This window comes from Tiliqua scincoides, chromosome 1, assembly GCF_035046505.1.
Source record: "Tiliqua scincoides isolate rTilSci1 chromosome 1, rTilSci1.hap2, whole genome shotgun sequence".
NCBI lineage: Eukaryota > Metazoa > Chordata > Lepidosauria > Squamata > Scincidae > Tiliqua > Tiliqua scincoides.
The window spans coordinates 284557321-284577551 of record NC_089821.1 but is presented as its reverse complement, the minus strand read 5'-3'; the positions used below and the strand labels follow the sequence as shown (position 1 = coordinate 284577551).

General features: G+C 43.5%; 2 protein-coding genes across 4 annotated transcripts in view; both read right to left on the bottom strand.

Annotated features, from left to right (window-relative positions):
- ESRRB (estrogen related receptor beta) overlaps nt 1-20231 on the bottom strand; it is a 332439-nt gene that overhangs the window by 207335 nt on the left and 104873 nt on the right. For 2 of the 3 annotated variants that reach the window (XM_066627522.1, XM_066627512.1), the window contains exon 1: nt 634-747. The exons of the other annotated variant lie outside the window; for it this stretch is intronic. Coding sequence is in view for 1 of the 2 variants with exons in the window: in XM_066627512.1 (XP_066483609.1) it covers nt 634-635 (2 nt within the window). In the remaining variant the exon portion in view is untranslated. Of the gene's footprint in view, nt 1-633; nt 748-20231 lie in introns of those variants that run through there. 3 annotated transcript variants of the gene reach the window in all.
- Nucleotides 6157-6873, bottom strand: LOC136648021 (uncharacterized). The gene has a single exon (XM_066623971.1). It carries the CDS (start codon nt 6871-6873, stop codon nt 6157-6159), a length of 717 nt encoding a protein of 238 aa, XP_066480068.1.

Genomic DNA, 20231 nt, shown 5'->3' with positions numbered 1-20231 from the left:
CAGATGTCACTGTCTTCCCAAACTCATGTGTATGTTTCCTTTTGTCATTGTAGAGACTTCCAACACTAAGTTGTTTGTTTTTTTAAGTGACTCAAAGTCAAATGTATTTGCCAACGTTCTGTTTTGTACATGTGTGTTTTAGAGGACATGCGTGCGCAAGTTTTATGTGACCAGCTCTGAGGTTTCGGTTTCTTTGAAAAGAATGTAGGAGTCACCAACATTTTAGCAGTTTTATTTTATTTTAGCACTAGAAAAATATTACCTGTCCTTGACAAGCCCTTAACCTAAGTTACATTGTATGCTGACCTTCTGGAATGCTAGCAATCTGAACTATTTGCATTCCCCTAACAAACTATCCAGCGCAAAAAAAAACTTTAATTTGTTCACTTCAAGATGAAAAACACCTTACAGTTTGAAAAACAAAAACTGGCCGATTTGTGTCATGTTCTGAAATCAACTTGCTTGTCTGTGAGTCACTTTGACCTTCCTTAGAAAAGATGAAAACAGACTCCCCCCCCCCATTAGCCTCATTAAGGTGTGTGCTCCCATAATTTCAAGCCCAGATAAAAGGACTGATGCAAGGGGTAGGAGAAGCTGGATCCCAAAATAAGAGGAGAGAAATTAGGTACTTACATGATTCAGATTGAGAGATGCACCTCGGGACAAGGATAAAATTTCCGTTGCCCGTCAGGTGTTTCTAATTGCTGATTAAATATCTTTCTGTTCCGCCTGCACCAGTCAAGAGTCCCCTCTGCGTCTCTGTCTCTCTTTGTGACTAAGGACACAGTACTCTGAGTCCCAACCTATAAATAGATCCCAGCTCCGTGATTGATATAACAGGCAGCTAAAGAAAAAAAAATAAGCAGGTCTTAGGCAAAGCAGCAAAAGCTGGGCTTTCGACTCCAAGCTGCATCCAGGGAGGAGCCCCCCATAGTCACCCGTGGGCACAGCAAAGGAAAAGTGTGAAGCAATTACTTCCCCAGCAGCATGTACAGCAACTTGAGGCAAGGAAAGCCAAATGAACAAAATCCACTGCACAAAAGGCTCAAAGTGCCAGCTAGCAGAGGACTTCAATGTGCCTTAATAAATGATGCTGCCAAGCTCTCAGATATAGTTAAAGAAGGCATTTCCGTTCTCTATATGGATTCTGGGCCCTCGCTTTTAAAAGTTCCTCTTCCCACAGCTGACTAGAGACTGACAACTGGGTTAGCCCTGTCAGGACAAGCCAGGCTTTTTTGGAAATGGGCGAGACCAAGAAGAGAGCTTGCTCTTTTCAAAGCAACAGTTGATCTGAAGACTCCTTGCCAGCCCATTAGGGTATCGCTCAAATTTCTTCCTAATAAAGCACTTCCCCTGTCATGGCATTCTTCAACAGCTAGCATCAGTTCCACATCTGTCACATTTGGGAAGCTTGTACAGGTTTCATATTTAAACTTAAACATGCCCTTTAATGCCAGGAAAGCCTCGTAACCCCAAGATGAAGAAGGCTTTGCAATGGGAGGAACCAAACGAAGGAATCAATGCAACTGAATGACTTGACAACCCTCAAGGATGAGCTGTAGAAAGAAATGAATCCATCCTGGTGCCTCCTGATAACTCTGAAGATAGACACGAGTAGACTGTATTGACTGTTTCCACCCCTATTTTTTCTGTGATTGTATTCAAATTGGTCATACAAGATTAGGGGTTGAAAAACTGTTTCTTGAAGAAAGCAGTAATTCTGATTTTTCAGAGCTGTTCAGGCTTTCAGAAACTTAGAAACCATGTCATGGACATGTGGCCAACTTAGTTTTCAATTTCTTTAGCTGCCATGGTTTCCCTCACGAAACAAAGAAATTGAAGTTTTGCAACACTGGGCATAGTTTGGTTAGACAGCTCTTCTAGCTCATTTACAAAACCTTAATTCCCTGAGTAAAGCTATCATAAAATCAGCCAATTTTCAGTTTCTCCTCAGTTTCAAGAACAGAGCAGGGCTGGGGTTGTGGGTAGGCCAGGTCAGGTATAAACCCAATGGTCACATCCACCCACACAGGACTTGCCAATCCTCATTGTGCTGGCACAAGTCAGGCAACAGACTCACATCACCATTGTCTTCACCACCAGGCATCCCTCATCTACAAATGCATCCTCCAGAGACTCTACACTAGTCAGTGAGAGCACAGGAGATGGAGGAGCTGACCCTCTACGCGTCATCATAGAGACTTACCATTGGCCACCATAAGAGAGAGACATTGCTGCTGGAACCATTGGCAATAGTGGTGGGCTGCTCCTTTCTTCCCAGGGGAGGGGAAGAAGTCAACACTGAAGCTGCTGTGAAGGCCCTGGCGATGGCAGCTTCTCACCCTCCAAGCTGCAGGCCCTCAGGTAGGCATAGACTCTCAGCACAGCCCTGCTCAAAAGAATGAGATAACTCAATATCTGTAGTACAGGGAGGGCATGAGGAGAAAGAACTCCTTGTGGGTGATCGTATAAGATGTATAAAATTATGACACATAAAATTATGCATGGGATGGATAGAGTGAATAGTGGGATCTTCTTTTTCCTCTCACATAACACCAGACCCAGGGGACATCCAGGAGAGATCAGGAGAGTTAAAACAAACAAAAGAAAATATTTATTTACCCAGTGTATCTGTGGAACTCCTTGCCACAGGATGTGGTGATGGTGTCTGGTCTAGATGCCTTTAGAAGGGAATTGGACAGACTTATGGAGGAAAAGTCCATCACAGGCTACAAACCATGATGGGCATATGCAACCTCCTGGTCTTAGAGATAGGCTATCTCTGAATGTCAGATGCAAGGGAGTGGCAACAAGATGCAGGTATCTTGTTGTCTCATGTGCTCCCTGAGGCATCTGGTAGGTCACTATGCGATACAGGAAGCTGGACTAGATGAGCTTTTGCCCTGATCCAGCAGGTCTCTTCTTATGATGGTGTTATTGGTAGACATATTGTGGCAATTTTGCAAACAAGCACATTTCTACTAATGGGAACATCAGAGTAGAAAAGACAATATTGTCAGGTCAGCAGGGGAGGATAGCCCTTGCTTTCCCAATAGTAGAATGGCATGGGAGAGTAGGGAGATAGCAAAAGAAGCAGACAATCCCAAACAGAGCCAAAGAAGCAAACACAGGCTTGTTTGCTGCAGAAGCAGGTATTTGTAAAAGGAGCAGGCAGAAGAGTAGTCAGTCAAATGGCCCAGAAGTCAGGGATACAGCAGGTCACAGTCACGAGAAGGCAGTCCAAAATCAGTACACAAACCAACAGCACACAGAAACTCCAACACAACAACCCACACCCAGGAGTCTGTGCTTGCCCCATATATACTGGGGCCAGCCAATCAGAGTAGGGCGACCTCATAGTCACAAGACTGTCTTGTGACCCACTCCGATTGGCTGTCCAGACTGCACCATTCCTCCATAGCCTGCATGACTCAGTACTCATCTCTCCCCAAGTCACGTGACTCCCACCTGCAGCAGGCACAGTTGATTGCATCAGCTGTGCTGCCTTGCTGATTGCTTCACACCAGGCCCAGATATCAGGACCTCCTGCCACATCCTGGCTAATAACAATCTCAAGCCTGGGATGCCAAAAACCTGACAATCGTTTTCAGTTATTCCAGATTTCGCTGGGCAATGCAATGTCCATGGTGAACAGCAGTCATATGCTGTACAAGAATTAAATGAAGCATTAGGAAGCTCTCTGACCAAAGCCATATTGAATCATGCCCCCCAGCAGCGAGGGAGGAAACTAAGGGGCCAATCCTATCCAACTTTCTAGCACCAGTGCAGCCACAATGCAGCCCCAAGGTAAGGGACCAAATGTTCCCTTACCTTGAGGAGGCCTCTGTGACTGCCTCCCCACCACAGGATGCAGTGCACACCTCACTGGCATAGCTGCACTGGCACTGGAAAATAGGATAGGATTGGGCCCTAAACTAATTTTATTATTGCTTTTTTTCTGACAGGGCTGGGGAATGTGTAGGCAAGGGGTATTGAAAGAAACCAATTTGGCACTTGGCTAGAAAATTAGTTTAGGCAAGAAAATTTGAGGGCAAGTGTGTGTTTTGTGTTAGGGACACATGGAGCTGCCTTAAACTGACTCAGAACACTGGTTCCATCAATCTAGCCCAGGGGTGTCCAAAATTTTTGGCAGGAGGGCCACATCGTCTCTCTGACACTGTGTCGGGGGGTGGGGGGGGAAAAGAATTAATTTACATCTAAAATTTGAATAAATTTATATAAGTTTACATAAATGAATATATTAAAGATATGAATGAATGAAGGCCTTGCAATAGCTCAAGGCCTATAAAAGGCTTTGCACAAAGCAAGGCTGGCCTTTCCTTTGCTGCTGCTACTGCATCACAGATGTAAAACAGCAAGCAGTGGAGGGAACCCTCATCCCACAGCTCACGTGAGAGGTCAAAACAGTCACCCTCAAGCTGAGAGCAGTTGTGTTGGGCCAATGTGGGCTCCAACAAATCTCTGGAGGGCCAGAGGTTCATTGGAGACTGGGGGCTCCCTGAGGGCCACATTGGGAGGCCATGGGGGCCACAAGTGGCCCCAGGGCCGGGGTTTGGGCACCCCTGATCTAGCCAATATACACCAGTGATGGTGAACCTATGACACATATGTCAAAGGTGACACAGTAGCTTTCACTAACAACTGAGTTTGTTTTACTCATATTTCATTTTTGTAATTGTTTCTTTATATAATACATAGCACCACACATTATTGGATTGTCTTTTTTTGGCACACTGAGCCCAAAAGGTTCACTGTCATTAGTCTACACCAACTGGCAGTAGCTCTGCAAGATTTCTAAAAAAGGGGCTCGCTTGTGGGCTCGCTTCTGTGCCACCATAATATTTATTCAGTCTGTAAGTTTGTGAATTAACAAATTACAAGCATAACCTAATTATCCATGGATTTTTCACCATGCGTTTTCTCTCAATGCGATGAGAAGGGCCCTTTAAAGGGAAAAAGTCATTTAGCAATTGCCTCATTAATGTGAAAGAGGGCAGCCAGCTGACAATCCATCAATCAATTTCACTCCAGGCACTTAGAACAGCTTCACTCCAAGGCAAGCAACCCCTCCCTTCCCCTTGGGCAGGTGAAAGAAAGATAATCACTTTGCATTGGTGAAAGGTGGGGTCACTGGCTTAGAGTGAAGCCTTTCTCAGTGCCTGGAGAGAGATTGATGGATGGATTGTCTGCCTAATGACTTTGTCTTACATCACAAAAGTCAGCAAGGCTGTTTTTAAATGGCCTAGCAAAGGGACATTGTTTTTTAAATAGATTTGCTTTAATGCGATTTTTGCCATCCACATGCGTTCTGGGAACCCTTGTGAAAAATGAGACTCAACCTATATTTCAAAGGCACGATAAGTCTCCAGTGGTCAAAGAAAACTCATCTTTGTTTTCTCTGAGGGAAAGAAACTCGGCAACTAGTCTGGTGCTGGCATTTTCAGTAATTCATCTGTAGGCATTTGCATTGTTAGAGTTGCAACCCTTTGTCTGGTAAAGAGTTGTATGGAACCTTGGATGAGCAGGCACACAAAACAGCATACACCAGCAGAGTTCTTTGAATGCAGTGGTTATATTTCAGAGCAAGGGTTATCACAGGTAGAATAATCAGTAAACAGTCCTAGTCAGCACGATGAGCAGTCAGTCCATAAACAACAAATCCAAATCAGTTTTCCAAGATACACAGTCAAAGTTCATTCCATGGTCAGTAACATGTATATACTCACATCCAGCCTCCCAAGTTACTGGCAGCAGTTCAGTAGTCTCCTACTACACTCCTACTGCTGCACTGGAAGCTCAACAGACCAAACATTAAGTAGTTGGAGTGGCCAATCAGTGTAAGCTAAGCCATACCCAGGGTGAGGCAGTCACAGGTGTTTGCTGATCCTGCTGACTCCAGCAATCTGCACCTGTTCCTGAACCACCTTGTTGTCTGTGTTTCTGCCTTATCCAGAACATAGACCTGACATCCTCCTCCTTGGTTCAGGACAGTTTATCCTGCTCAGACCCTTAGCCCCAGCATCACACAGTTTTCTTGATGCTTAATTGTGCATTGCACTTTTGTTAGTGCGTCCGCCACATTTTGGCTAGACTCGCAGTAGGTTAGGGAGATAAGACCATCAGAAACACATTGCTTTACATTATGGAAGCGCACATCAGTGTGTTTTGATCTCCCCTTACGCCAGGTGTCGTAGCCATCTGTATGGCCGCCTGATTGTCTTCCATCACGTTAATGGGTTTTGGCACTTGTATGCCAAGATCCATTAGCAGTTGGTTGTGCCAAATAAGCTCGGTGCACATTAGACTCAGTGCAGCAAGTTCCGATTCACATGTTGCCAAAGACACATGTCTTTGTTTCACAGTTTTCCACCCGATTAAGGCTCCAGCTAGAAACAGTGCCATTCCCGAGGTAGATTTCCTAGTTTCAGTGTCTGTGGCAAAGCTTGCATCTACATATGCGGTGAGTCTCAGATCACCCTTAGGTTCTAGGTACAAGGACATGTCTATTGTCTGTTTCAGGTACCTTAATATATGCTTTGCTGCTAGCCAATGTCTCTGCATGGGTTGGTTCGATGCTCTGGCTAACAAATTGCATGCCATAGCAGTGTCTGGCCTCGTCCATTGGCTAAGGTACATCAGACTCCCCAGTAATGACTTGTACATTGTGGTATCGAACATGGGACTGGGTGTATTATCTTTATCAAAATCAGTCACCATAGGAGTCTTCACCCCATTACATTGCTCCATGTTGAATTTCTTTAGCAATAGGGCTATTTTTTCTCTTTGAGAGATCTTATAGCCATTAGACACCTCCGTAATTTCCACCCCAACATATTTGCGTATCTTACCCATGTCTCTTAACGTAAACCTTTTTTTCAATACCTCAACTAGTTCATTTGCTTGTTCTGTTGTTTTGCACAGTATAGCTAAATCATCCACGAAACATAGCACTATGCATTTTCGCTAGCCTTTACCCCTGGTAAACACACACGGGTCAGCTATACCTTGGTGGAAACCTTTGTCTTTCAGTGTCTTAGAAAGGCATTGGTTCCATTCAAACCCTGATTGCTTGAGCCCATATAGACTCTTCTTAAGTAACCAGAATTTATCATCATTTTCAGGAGTTCCTGTAGGTTTTCGCATGTAAATGGTATGTCTTAGAGGTGCATGCAAATAAGCAGTTTTTATATCAAGATGTCTGATCACATAATCCTCTTTTGCCGCTATTACCAGAGCACTATACAGTGAACTGTTTCGAAGGGTAGGTGCAAACAGTTCGTCATAGTCAGTTGCATCTTGCCCAAACCCTTGCGCAACTAACCTAGCCTTGCACTTGGTATGACCATTTGCATCCCTTTTTACTTTGAAAACCCATTTACACCCAATTGCCTTTTCCCCAAGTGGGAGATCAGTCTCTTTATATACATCCAATTCAGACATGGATTTTAATTCAGAGTTCATGGCATCTTTCCAGGCTGCTTGTTCCTCTATGGGCATGTCCTTTATGGAGTCGTAGGAGGAAGGTTCAATGAATGCCTGACAAACAGTCCCTGGTTTAAACTGGTCAGGTTCTTTCCTTTCCCTAGTTGATCTAGGAGGTATAGTGATTTCCTCCTCCTCAGGTTGTGTAGCTGGTGTTTCAGGCTCAAGCTCAGGTTGGGGTCTACTTACATCCATATCAAAAGATGTCTTGCTTTCCATAGGCTCCTCCTTCAGCGTTGGAAGTTGCCTTTTAGGTGATTTCCCTTTAACAGGGACAGTTTTCTGTGGTTGCGCTCCATTATGGTCCCCTATCGGGTAGGAGGTGGTGACACAGGGGCCTAAACATTCCCACCCCGCAGTATCTTCCAAGAACTTTGCACTCGCACTGATCACAATGGCTTTAGAGTGCAAATACCCAAACCTTTAAGCCTTATGGTTTGCATCGTAACCAAGGAAATACATTTTCCTGCTCTTTTGTTGCCCTTTGTGTCTCAGTGCCTTAGGGATATGGACATATGCGGGGACACCAAACACATGTAAATAGTCCAGAGAGAGTGTCCTCCCGTGCCAGAGCTTGTACGGTATCTGTCCAGTACCAGAATGCCAGATTGTGTTTAAAGTATGCGAAGCGCACATCATTGCTTTGCCCCAATACTTAAAGGGTAACCCACTGTCCTTTATCATACAGAAAGCCATATTTTGTAATGTCTGGCCCCGCCTCTCACAGTGTGCATTGTGCTGAGGCCGATATGGGGCTGACATGTGATACTCAATTGTCTTTTAGTAACCTTTCAAACTTCAGATTAACAAATTCTCCTCCCCGATCAGTAATGATGGTTTTTGGCAGCTTGCCTGTCTTTCTTTTCACAAACTTAAGCCAGTACTCTACAGTCTGGCTTGTCTCTGCCTTTGTTTGCATCAGATAACAGAAAGCATAACGAGAAAAATGATCCTCAATGGACAATACAAATTTTGCTCCCCCCCATGCTAGGAGAGAATGGCCCACTCAAGTCCATGAAGATTAGGTCCAGGACCTCTTTAGTTTCATAATTACCAGGCTTCCTGGTGGGTGCAGCCTTGGACTTAACAGCCTTGCACACCTCACAGTCCAGGTATAATCCACAGGGTTTTAATTTTATCCCTTCAGAATGTTCAACAGTCTTTCTGAGGGCTGGGAAACACACATGACCAAGTTGATGATGTAACTTGTGAATACAGTCTTTATGCGCTGGCTCATGAGTAAACACAGACCACACAGTTGCCTTTGAAGTGGAGCGTAACAGATTCAACTCACCACGCAGTTCAGCAGTGGCCACATGCCTAGCATCCTTCTTTATCACACACTCCTTCTCAGTGAATGTCAGAGTCAATTGCCTTGTCAATGCAGCAACAGACAGGAGTTTATAAGTGAGATTAGGCACATAAACCATTTCAAGGGTTCTGTTCAGTATAGGTAGAAAGACCTTTCCTTTCCCACATACATTGGCAGTGACTCCATCAGCAAGCGTGACACACTGGTTGTTCACTGCCTCAAACGTTCCCTTGCTGTTCCCTTGCTGCCTTAAACAGTCCCTTGCTGTTTAAATGGCCCCACTATCAATTACAAAGCAATCAACAGTCCTTTGTTTCTTTGGTGACTGTCAAATTCACCCCTCCTCCTTTGCCAGAACGCAGGGGTTTCTTGCCTTTCTTAGAAAGACAGTCCTTAATTAGGCGAGAAGTGCTTTGGCATCGAAAACATCTTTTCACAGCATAAGCCTTTGCAGACTCAACAGGGTCAAGGTCACATTCCACAGCTGCTTTCACTTTGTGCTGAGCTGAGGAATGCTGCTTGTTATCGCGAAGCATCTTGTCTCCTCCATTCCTCATCAAGGAGTCGACTGGTGAGGCTGGGTATTGTCAATTCCGCTCCTGGTATCACTTCCAAGTTTGCTACAAATTGGTCATAGCTTTCATCTAGTGAGCACAGAATGATGTACACTTGCTGAAGGTCAGTAAATATTAGCTCGTGTTCTTGGAGTTCCCTTAGAGTTCGTTTCATAAACTCCAGGTGATTAAGCATGTTTCCTCCTGTTTGGAGGCGAGCCTGGAGCAATTTTTGCATTAGGTGTATCTGTGCACCGACACTGTCCCTTACATAAATAGCTCGAAGGGCATCCCAGCAGTCCTTTGCTGAGGTTAGTCCATCTATATGGACCAGCTGCTGATCCTCCAAAGTCAGGCCACTAATACACAGAGCCTTTTCATTGTCCCTGTGGTAGACCTCTATAAGTTCTGCATCATCTTCCTCATCAAGGGCTCCCAAATCTGGTGGAGCAACTACAACATTCCACAGGGCCTCACGCTTCAGTAGCAATGTAACCTTGCAAGACCAAGTGGCATAGTTATGTCCATTTAACCGGGTTATCAGGAACCCAGAGGCTGTGACTGCACTCATCTCCATGCTCTCTTGAGTTGTAGCCTCCTGTAGCTTTAACAGCAACAGCAACAGCAACAGCAGCTCTTGTAGTTCACCAGCCCACCAATTCAGCAGTTGCTGGGCCCATAACCTTTGTCAGAGTTGCAACCCTTTATCTGGTAAAGAGTTGTATGGAACCTTGGATGAGCAGGCACACAAAACAGCATACACCAGCAGAGTTCTTTGAATGCAGTGGTTATATTTCAAAGCAAGGGTTATCACAGGTAGAGTAATCAGTAAACAGTCCTCATCAGCACAATGAGCAGTCAGTCCATAAACAACAAATCCAAATCAGTTTTCCAAGATACACAGTCAAAGTTCATTCCATGGTCAGTAACAACATGTATATACTCACATCCAGCCTCCCAAGTTACTGGCAGCAGTTCAGTAGTCTCCTACTACACTCCTACTGCTGCACTGGAAGCTCAACAGACCAAACATTAAGTAGTTGGAGTGGCCAATCAGTGTAGGCTAAGCCACACCCAGGGTGAGGCAGTCACAGGTGTTTGCTGATCCTGCTGACTCCAGCAATCTGCACCTGTTCCTGAACCACCTTGTTGGCTGTGTTTCTGCCTTATCCAGAACATAGACCTGACATCATTATGTTTGCGTAAAACAAGGGTGTCAAACATAAGGCCTGTGGGCCAGATACAGCCTGCAGAAGCTCTTTCTCCGGTCCCCATGATAATTGGGCTCTCCTAACACCGCCATCAGCTGCTCATTTGCTGAGCTTCAAAGTGTCTCAAGAGCAAAAGCTGTGCTACTGAAAGGGCAGCACTAGCCCAATCATTATGTGTTCGCCCTTTCAGCAGCACTGCTTCTATTGATGTGTCACTGCTCAAAGAGCTGCCCACAGAGCTGCTTCTGCTGAGGCACTGGGAGGGGTGGATGGAAGGCAGTCACAGGAGATGAGGAACATTAAGGGAGAAGAGGCAGACCGAGAGGGATGAGAGAGGACAGAGAAACCATTGATGTGCTGAGGAGCTCAATCATCATGCAGGCTACCCTTTCAGCAGTGCCACTTCTGCCAAGGTGTCACTTTACAGAACACCTCTTGGCTACTGAGCTTTGAACTGATGTCTCAGCACAAGCAGTACTACTGAAAGGACATGATAACTGGGCTCTCCCAAATCTTGAAAACATTATCCAGGTTTACACACTTTTTCTTCTGTCTTCTGCAGCTGTGTGCCTAATGAGTTCTTAAGTGAGAAAAAAGTGCTTATTTCTGGTTATCACCTGCTTAATTACATCAGTTCCTACTCAATGACATCACTTCTGTCCCTCAGCAGGTCCTGGGAATGCTATTTGGCTTGCTGTATGAACAGAGTTTGACACCCCTGGTTTAAACTATGAGTAGTTAAGGACTGCATTCAGAAGACATACAGTTCTAAATAAAGACGAGCAGTTGGTATTTGCACCATCATTTTAATGTAAAATAACAGTATTAATACTGCATATGAAGTAGAACACAATCCAAACTTTTGTACATGGAACAAAACATTTTCACGCACACCCAGGAATGAGGGGCAAAATATCCTTCCAGCGGCAGCCCCTTATGCCTTGTGGAAGACATACACATACATACCACCCTGGGGAACAGGGGTTGGGGGGGGGTGAAGCTTTCCATGGCAAAGAAGTGCTTAGAATCCCTTTGGAAAGGCAGGGCCCCCCAGGTACACTGTTTTGGATACCGCCCACTAACCAAGTTATAAAAAAAACATTTAAAATTTATGTATTTATTATTTATTTTATTAATTTATACCCCGCCTTTTTGCCCAAAGGGCAAAATTCCTAAATTCCTAAAATTCCTAAAGAAGTTAAGAAAGATTTTGATCCTGATCACACAGGCTATTTAAACATAATTTATATCAAGGGGAGTTGTGTTTAGAGTAGCAGCCATTGGGTGGGGTGGGTTTGAAAGGTTTGATTAATTAATTTACTGAAGATACTGAATTTGAAAAGGTAGGGTTGTTCCTGTGACTTTCAAAATGTTAAAAATTTCATGTCTCGAATGATGGCACATTTTATTTATTTATTCAGTTTCTAAGATGATTTGTATCCTAAATTTCTGCTTCTACCAGTTGCCCACGGCACTAACAATATTAAACAAAATTAAAAACCCGTTTCAGGGTTTCCTTCAGCTAACTAATGAGTGTTAACTACTCCTGAAAATGACTGGAAATGAGGGCTGCAAGCTTTAGGTGATTAATTAGCGGGTGACCATTTTAATAGCTTATTCAAGAGATTTACAATAATTGCATATTCTTCCCTCTTTAACTCCACTTCCATTTCCCTCCCATTCCTCTGTTGACTCCCTTGAGTATCCAGTATACTAGATTGTAAGCCCCTTGGGGCAGAGAGCTGTTCTCTCATCATTTGTAAAGCACCATGTGCCTAAATGGTGCTATATATATATTTAAAATACAGACACAGAAACACACACACAGAAACAACCATGTTCACTGACGGATGAAATCTGCAAATTTGCTTTTAGTAAAGGTTTGCAATTTTCTATTTGTTTAGATAGGGGAGATAATTGTTTTTAAATAATCATGCAATAGTATTTGGCTCCATGGCAAATTCATAAAATATATTTTCAGCCATCATTTTTTCTGCCTAATAAACTTTCTCCCTGGGGATGTTCCTATATTTAAATAGGCTTTGAAACCTTTTAATTCTGCAAGACATTTCAGGACATTTCTATGCATGTTTACTCAGAAGCAAGTTCCATTGTATTCAATAGGGCTTACTCCCAGGAAAATGTTTATCGGTTTGCAACCTTTATGCTTAATGTTATTTGTGTTGACCTTTAAATGTCATTCATATGTTATTTATATATTAATCATTTATATGTCTTTATCTTTGTATGTTTATATGTCTTTATATGATAATATTTTTGCTTATTTGAATCATTTTATTGTGGAATATAGCATACTTTCACCTTGAAAGGCGTCTTGAGAAAATTCTATTTTTAAAGGCAGGATGTAAATGGGTAAAATAAAATAATAGTCTCTATATTTCCATATACAGTACCCTATTTCAGTAGCTGGAATACGTTGGTTTCATTATGCAGATAAAGGAGATTTTGTTTATATGTGATGGAGATATGTAAGAGCTCAAAAATATTAGCGTGTGATTTCTGTAACCATGAATGAAATATTAAATATACAGTAAAATCTTTGAAATCCATGAGCATTTCTTTGACATTTTATAAAATATTAAATACAGGAAGAATATCACAGACTTGATCTGAATTTCTGGTGACAGCTAGATCCATTTTTGCTAAACACATGAAATACTATCCAAAAGAGGATGGCTTGTGTAGTGTAGTGACTTGCAGCTCAATCCTATACATGTTTGCTCAGAAGTAAGTACCAGTATGTTCTCAGAACCCCCATAGAAGCTAAAATCTGTGGATAAAGGAATCCACAGTTTAGGCTGTCAGGGAGGTAGTCTGAGGCCCAAGGAGTCCTTCTCAGAAGACATCAGGCCCCTAGAAAGCCTCAGAAATGAACTTCCAGTTTTTGCAAAGACCAGAAGTGCATCTTTAAGGCCTTCTGAGGGCCTTCCAATGCTCAGAGAGACCAAGTATGGCCTCTCCACGCTTCAGAGCACCTACAGGTAAATCCTCCTGATGTGGATCAGGACCTGTGGATAAGGAGGATGGACCTGTACTCAGTTTCCTGGGAGTAATTCCCACTGAACTTAATGGCACTTGTAAGTACTGTAAAGGGATGTGCTGCTGGAGACTGAGCTGTGCGCCAGGACTTGCCCAGTTCAATTTGTACCTCTGCCACAAATTCACTAGGTGGCCGTAGGCAAGCTACCTCCTCTCAGTCCTCCACTTGCAACATGGGGATAATACTTATCCAGGAACATTGTAAGGTTTAAAAGATAACTCATGCGAAGTGCTTTGGACACTCAGAAGTCAATATACAGATATTAAGTATTATTACTTGAAATGGTTAAACACACACTGTTATAAAGACAGCCTTTTAAGTTGCAGGCTGCAAATGAAATACAAAGACTCCATTCTGTGTTACATAACAGAATATTGAATTAATGATGCATTTTCACAATGGATAAATATAACTGAACAGTTAGTTTTCAGATCAGTTCATCTGAGTCCTCCAAAGATTACATCAGAATATGAGAAATTTGTTTATATATTCATATATTTAGGATGTTGATATTTGACTGGGTCAGCCCCTTGATTAAATTCACTTAGTAAGGGAAAGTGAAAGGAGGGACATCAATAGATACATTTGCTAAGGAACTGTAGAACTTTTGTAGAAAATTTTGGAATGCTGGTTTTCAGGACGAACACTTTTTTGTTTTTGCTCTTATAAAAGGTACATACAGTATATTTGTACAGTGCTGCGACAAGAACAGTTACAGGAATTGCTATTATTGCTATTTAGAATCATCACCGAACAGTCTAATGCAGTGATTTTCAACCTTTTTCATCCCATGGCACACTGACAAGGCACTAAAATTGTCAAGGCACACCATCAGTTTTTGGACAATTGACAAGGCACACCACACTGACAGCAGGGGCTTGCATCTCCCAGTGGCCCTGTTAACAAATGACCATCCCCCAAACTCCCATGGCACACCTGCAGACCATCCATGGCACACCAGTGTGCCACGGCACAGTGGTTAAAAATGCTTGGTCTGATGCTCACAGACTGTACCGCTTCCATCCCATTGGCCCTGAATAGCCCAGCAGTTGCTGCATTGCATCCAGCAAAAGAAGATGTATGGTAGCTAACAGGCAGGGTGTGAGGAGAAGAGGAAGGTCTGGGAGAAGAGTGCATGTCATTATAATGCCACTGGGCTCAATGGGTAGTCAAAATGTGTTGGTGGGCTTGATGCAGCCTGTGGGCTGTAGCTTGGGGTCCAACTGTCATTCTCCCTTAACAACACCTTTTATATTTTTTCTCCTTCTTCCATCCCTACACATATATATCTACTGTTGTATACTTGGTCTCACTCCCAGGGTTTTGGGGTGCTCAGAGTTGTTGGTTCTGAACCCTAGAGCCCTCAAAGATCCCTGTTCGGTAGTACTGCCCCCACCCTGTAAGAGCCAGTGTCTCAGTCCAGGGAAACCGAGACCCTCTAGGCTTAACTATATCCCTTGTAGGCACTGAGCACTTGCTTTACTTATAGTCTCAGCCCTCAAGTTACTAGTCCACAATGAGGATTTTTGGTAGCTTGCTGAACGGCTAGGCAGGATTCTGAACCTTTGTCCCCAACAGACAATGAACCAACATGGTAAAAGGGTTTTTACTTTATTAAGTACATAGGGTTACAAAAAGTTACAAAAGGCAGCAAATGTTAGAGGCATAAAAACTTCTAGGAAACATATCAGCATAAAAAAACAAAGAACTGGCTAACTCTATTATTCTCTAAATCTCACCTGGATCAGCTTCTTTTGTAGATCCTCAGGTCAGTTACCTAAGGCCACATGGTCCTGGCGGGGCAGGCTGTGCACCCACCATCTATCTCACCAAGAGACCAAGACCAAAAGACCCTGTCCTCCGGAAGTGGGGCTGGAAGCTCGCCCTCTCAGCTCTTCCCTCCCCCCTGGAGATCTGCAGCTGCATTCCATCCTTGATGGGCGTCTTTCTGGCTGCCTAGGTGCTACATAATCACCTTCCATTGAGTTGTAAATTCTTAGCAGCTAGGACTGCAAGCCACTTCTGTGTTACTGTTTTAGCTTGGTTCAGGCTTTACATGGTACTAGGCCTAAACAGTACATATTCATGACACCTACCAATTGATGAAAACACTTCATGCATCCAGTGAAGTGGGCCCTAGCACATGAAAGCTTATGCTATAATAATTGCATTAGATTGCAAGATACTACAAGACTCTTTGTTGTCAAAATTTACATTGTAATTTCCTTGGGACAGGGATCTGTCCTTTAGCTCATGGTACTCTATACAGCATTGCCTACATTGATGGGGCCATATAAACAAAAACTCTGCATACATTCTCTAAGAAAGAAACCTGGAAAGAATGCTGAGAAAAAAAGATGTTTGTCTTTAACCTGTGACGGATCATTGTCTTCACAGACTCAGGATCCCATTTTAATACCTCATGATGAAGAAGTGCCTTTTCATTCCAAGAGGAAATCACCTGACATCAGGGAAACAGGATGAAAGGGACAGAAAGATAGATGGAAAGGCTGCAAGACTGATAAATCACAGAAAAGAGGATCGAAGATAAAAACCACTACAAAACAGAGTTATTAATAAAACTCAAAAGAAGCCACCTGTAGATTTGAAAGTTCTAATATATTTTCCTTTGAATACCCAGTGTTGTAGTGTGCAGTAGTCCAATTTCTCTGCTATTGGTTTTTTTCTCTAACTTTTAAAAAGATCTGCCATTTGTGAGGGGATGCTCAGCAGCCATAAACAGAGTTATTTTTCATTGTGAGCCTCTTTCGCTGTTACTTTCTCCAAACTGTCAACCAAGGAGCTAAAACTTCTACCACCTAATCCAGGTCACAGGTGAACAGTTCACTCTTTTGCAAGGGGAAGGAGTTTGTAAATGCAGATGTGTGTCTACATGAGCAATGAATTTTTAGTAAAATGTCTGCCACAGTTTCTATAATAGAGAAGAATGAAAAACACCACATTTTCCCATGTAGCCCCAAGTAGAAAGAGACAGAACACAGAGATGAAGCTTAAAAGTATGTCCAGAAGGAAAAGATGAAGTTTTCCTTTACACTGAGCTAAGGGAAATCAAGTTGGAAGCATTCGATGGTTTAATATTCTAAGTCTCCACCACAAAGATACACAGGTCAAAATGGTAAAACTGCTTATTGCATACAGACATGTCACTGATGTCCTTTTATAGTCAGGAGGAAATTCCAGGTTTTCAACCTCCTTGCTATTTAACAGTGCTTCAGCATGATTCTCAACACGGTGCACAATAATCTCTTACCAAATCTCTTACCACTGCATTCCTGCAAAAATGGAATTTGAAGTGTTATGGAGCCAGATAGGTCAGAAAATCACGAAGGGCTCCCTAAAGAGTTGTCAGTGACCCTTAATAATCTGGCATACTTTCTGAATGACAAGCTTCTCTAGATGAATAGGAGGCCTCTACTGGAAAGCTTGTAAAAGTCTCATCGGTACCTACTGTAAAGGGAAGGACAAAGTGAGCGTGTATGAGGTCACTCATTCCTTTCCCCTTAGGTGAGCAGAAAAGAGACCAAAGAAAAGCAGGGACAGCTGGCAGCTTCTCAAAGATAGTTTGTTTTGATCAAGACAGATACACGTTTCATTTTGTGAGAGACAGGACAGACTCAAATGAAGACACTGGGGAGAGGCAAGCCTATGGTCCCAAAGCTGTCAGCTAGGGAGGTAAGGTGATTTTGCTTGCAGGAGTGCTCCATGATCTCCTTCCATTCAACATTCAATCTGTACATTTGTAAATAAATCAGAAACTGCAGTGTCTCTCAACCAGTGGTATTGGTACCACCAGCAGTATTTGAGTTGGTGTCTGATGGTAGTCATGGGACCCCTGGACACCTGCTGCCCGGAAGTGAGACTAGGAATGTGATGCAACAAATGTAGGAGGCTCGCTCGGTGGGTAGAGCTTCAAAGCATGTTTTTCCACACTCAGAAAAAGCCCTCCCATCCACCTTGAGCCTCTTACTGGTTTTTGTCACATCACATTTGGTCTCCCAAACCAAAAGTAATGGCAATGATGTCATCACCAGTTACTTCCGGTGGTATTTTGAATAGGTGGACCATGTGAAGTGGTACGGCAGAGGACAAACTCTGAGAAACACTGAGATACTGCAAAGAGCTTGCAAGCCCTCAGTAGATTGTGGAATGAAAATGTCAACCCAAAGGACAGCAGCAGTGAAGCAAGCAAATTCCATGCTGGGGTCATTAGGAAACTGTTAGAGAAGAAGACTAATATTCTAATGCCCCTATAGCACAGCTGTATTTGAAGAGTCAAGGCCATCCCAGCCAAAAGGCAGTCTAAGGTAGTGGCTTTAAGCAATGAGCTGGAAGAGGCAGTGAACTGATGAGGAACATAAAAAGTCAAAATGATGAAAGGGCTGGAGCACTTACCTTATAAGGAAAGGCTACAATTTGGGGAATTTTTTTAGATCGGAAGAAAGGGCAATTAAGGAGGGTATGACTGAAACTCATAACATTATACATGACATGGAGAAGAGAGTTTTTCTCTTTTTAACAACACTAAAGCTAGGGGTCATCCAATGTGATCAACAGGAGATTTAGGATGGACTAAAGGAGTTACTTCTTCAAACAGTGCATACTTAGCCTGCAGAATCTATTGCCACAAGATGTAGTGATGGCCCCCATCTCAGATGGCTTTAAAAGGGAATTGGGCAAATAGATGGAGTACGGATTGATCAGTGACTATGCGCTACCCTCTGGGTTCAGCAACAGAATGCCTCTGAATACCAGCTGCTGGAAGACGACTGCAAATGCTAGCGTCTTCTTCTTGTCTTTCTCACAGGCTTCCTAGAACTGTCTAGTTGTCCACTGTAGGAAAAAAGATATTGGACTGGATGGGCCTCTTATATTCTCAAAGATGATCCCTTCAAATTGTCACATTTCAAAGTAAAACCTTCTCTGCACATCAGATGGGCTGATGCTACAAGTCTCTCTAGAATTTGGAATTTGTGTCTTTCTATCTCTTTGTGAGAGATCTTCACCTCCAATCTCACAGATTTTCTTTGGACCTTCTCCATAAATAGCCTTAGCTGTTGCTTCTCAACCTTCTTACCCAATCACTCCTTTTTCTCAGGGATGGGCTGAGACTCCAGTGACTCAGGCTCAAGTCATGAAAAACACACATTTTTCACGACTCGTACACACTCAAGTTACACGTATTTTTTAAACTGGAAGTGACTCAACTCGTGTCTTTTCTCAGGAATGAGTCGAGACTTGTTCACTCAAGTTTCTTCACTCAAATCTAATTGCCCACCAGCCCTGTCTGCTTGGTTACTTTTTTTCACTAGAAAGACCTTGTGGACAATCGGAAGCCACATTCAAAGTGGTGCGAGCAACAGGCTTGGTGAAAGGAGGGTGGGTTGGCTCCAGGAGGTGGGGGGCTGTGAGGTGGGGAGGAGGGAGGAAGTTGGCACAAGATTGGGGGGAATGACCAGAGGAAGGCGTGAACAGCCAGGACATGGGGGAGTGGGCTCTCTTGTCCATCTCAGAAGGACTGAGCGAATGATGGCTGAATAGGATGGCCAGATTTTTTTCTTAAGAACATATAGAACATAGGAAAAGCCCTGGTGGATCAGGCCCAGGGCCCATCTAGTCCAGCTTCCTGTATCTCACAGTGGCCCACCAGATGTTTCAGGGAGCACACACAAGACCACAAGATACTTGCATCTCACTGTCCCCTCCCTGCATCTAGCATTCTATTACACTCACACACCCCAGCAAATACACCAGATTGCAATTGGGTTTAACTTGTGCTATTTATTAAACACAATGACCCATTTTTAATGCACAAAGCCTACTGAACACACCTTCCCTTCCTCACCAGTCTGGGGTAGGTGAAAAAATTGCTATCCATGGCCAATTTGGATGACAGAAAAAAATTCCTATCTGGCCCTCATAATGAGTTGTAAGCCTTCCGGCTGCTAAAGACAACCCTCCCTCCCTCCTGTCTGCTACTTCTGTTCCCTCATGCTGTCCGTCACCTCCTACCTTGCTGAGCGCAGTTGCCTTCCTGTGGGTTCATCAGTGCTTGGCGCTTCTGAGGGCAGAATCAGATGTGGGCAGGTCATCACCGGGGGTTCATAATGAAACAAGTTGCTTTCAGCAGCGCTGCACTCAATCAAACTTTAGTTTACATAAATGAAATGAAAGAAGGTTGGTTGAAGTGATGGACTTCAGCACATCACTAATGGAAGATGGGATGGGAACATATGGTCAGTGTGAATAACTAATCCAACATGCACATCACCCCCACCAACACCTTCATTTTTTCCCATGGAGCCAAACCTGACTCGCAGCTTCACTCGCTATTTGAAAAAGACTATCACTCGAGTCATAGTGACTCTAGAAACGGCACAGGACATGTCGTGAAGGCTGCCCATTATGACTTGTTTGCAGTTCAAGTTGGGGGGCAGGGACTTGCCTCGAGTCCAGGAAGGGTGGCTCCAGCACATCCCTGCTTTTTATTGGGCTGAATTCAGTAGGCTGATTCACAGAATACTACCCGACACAAAGAAGTGACCACGTTTTTCATCTGAAGCTAGAGGCAA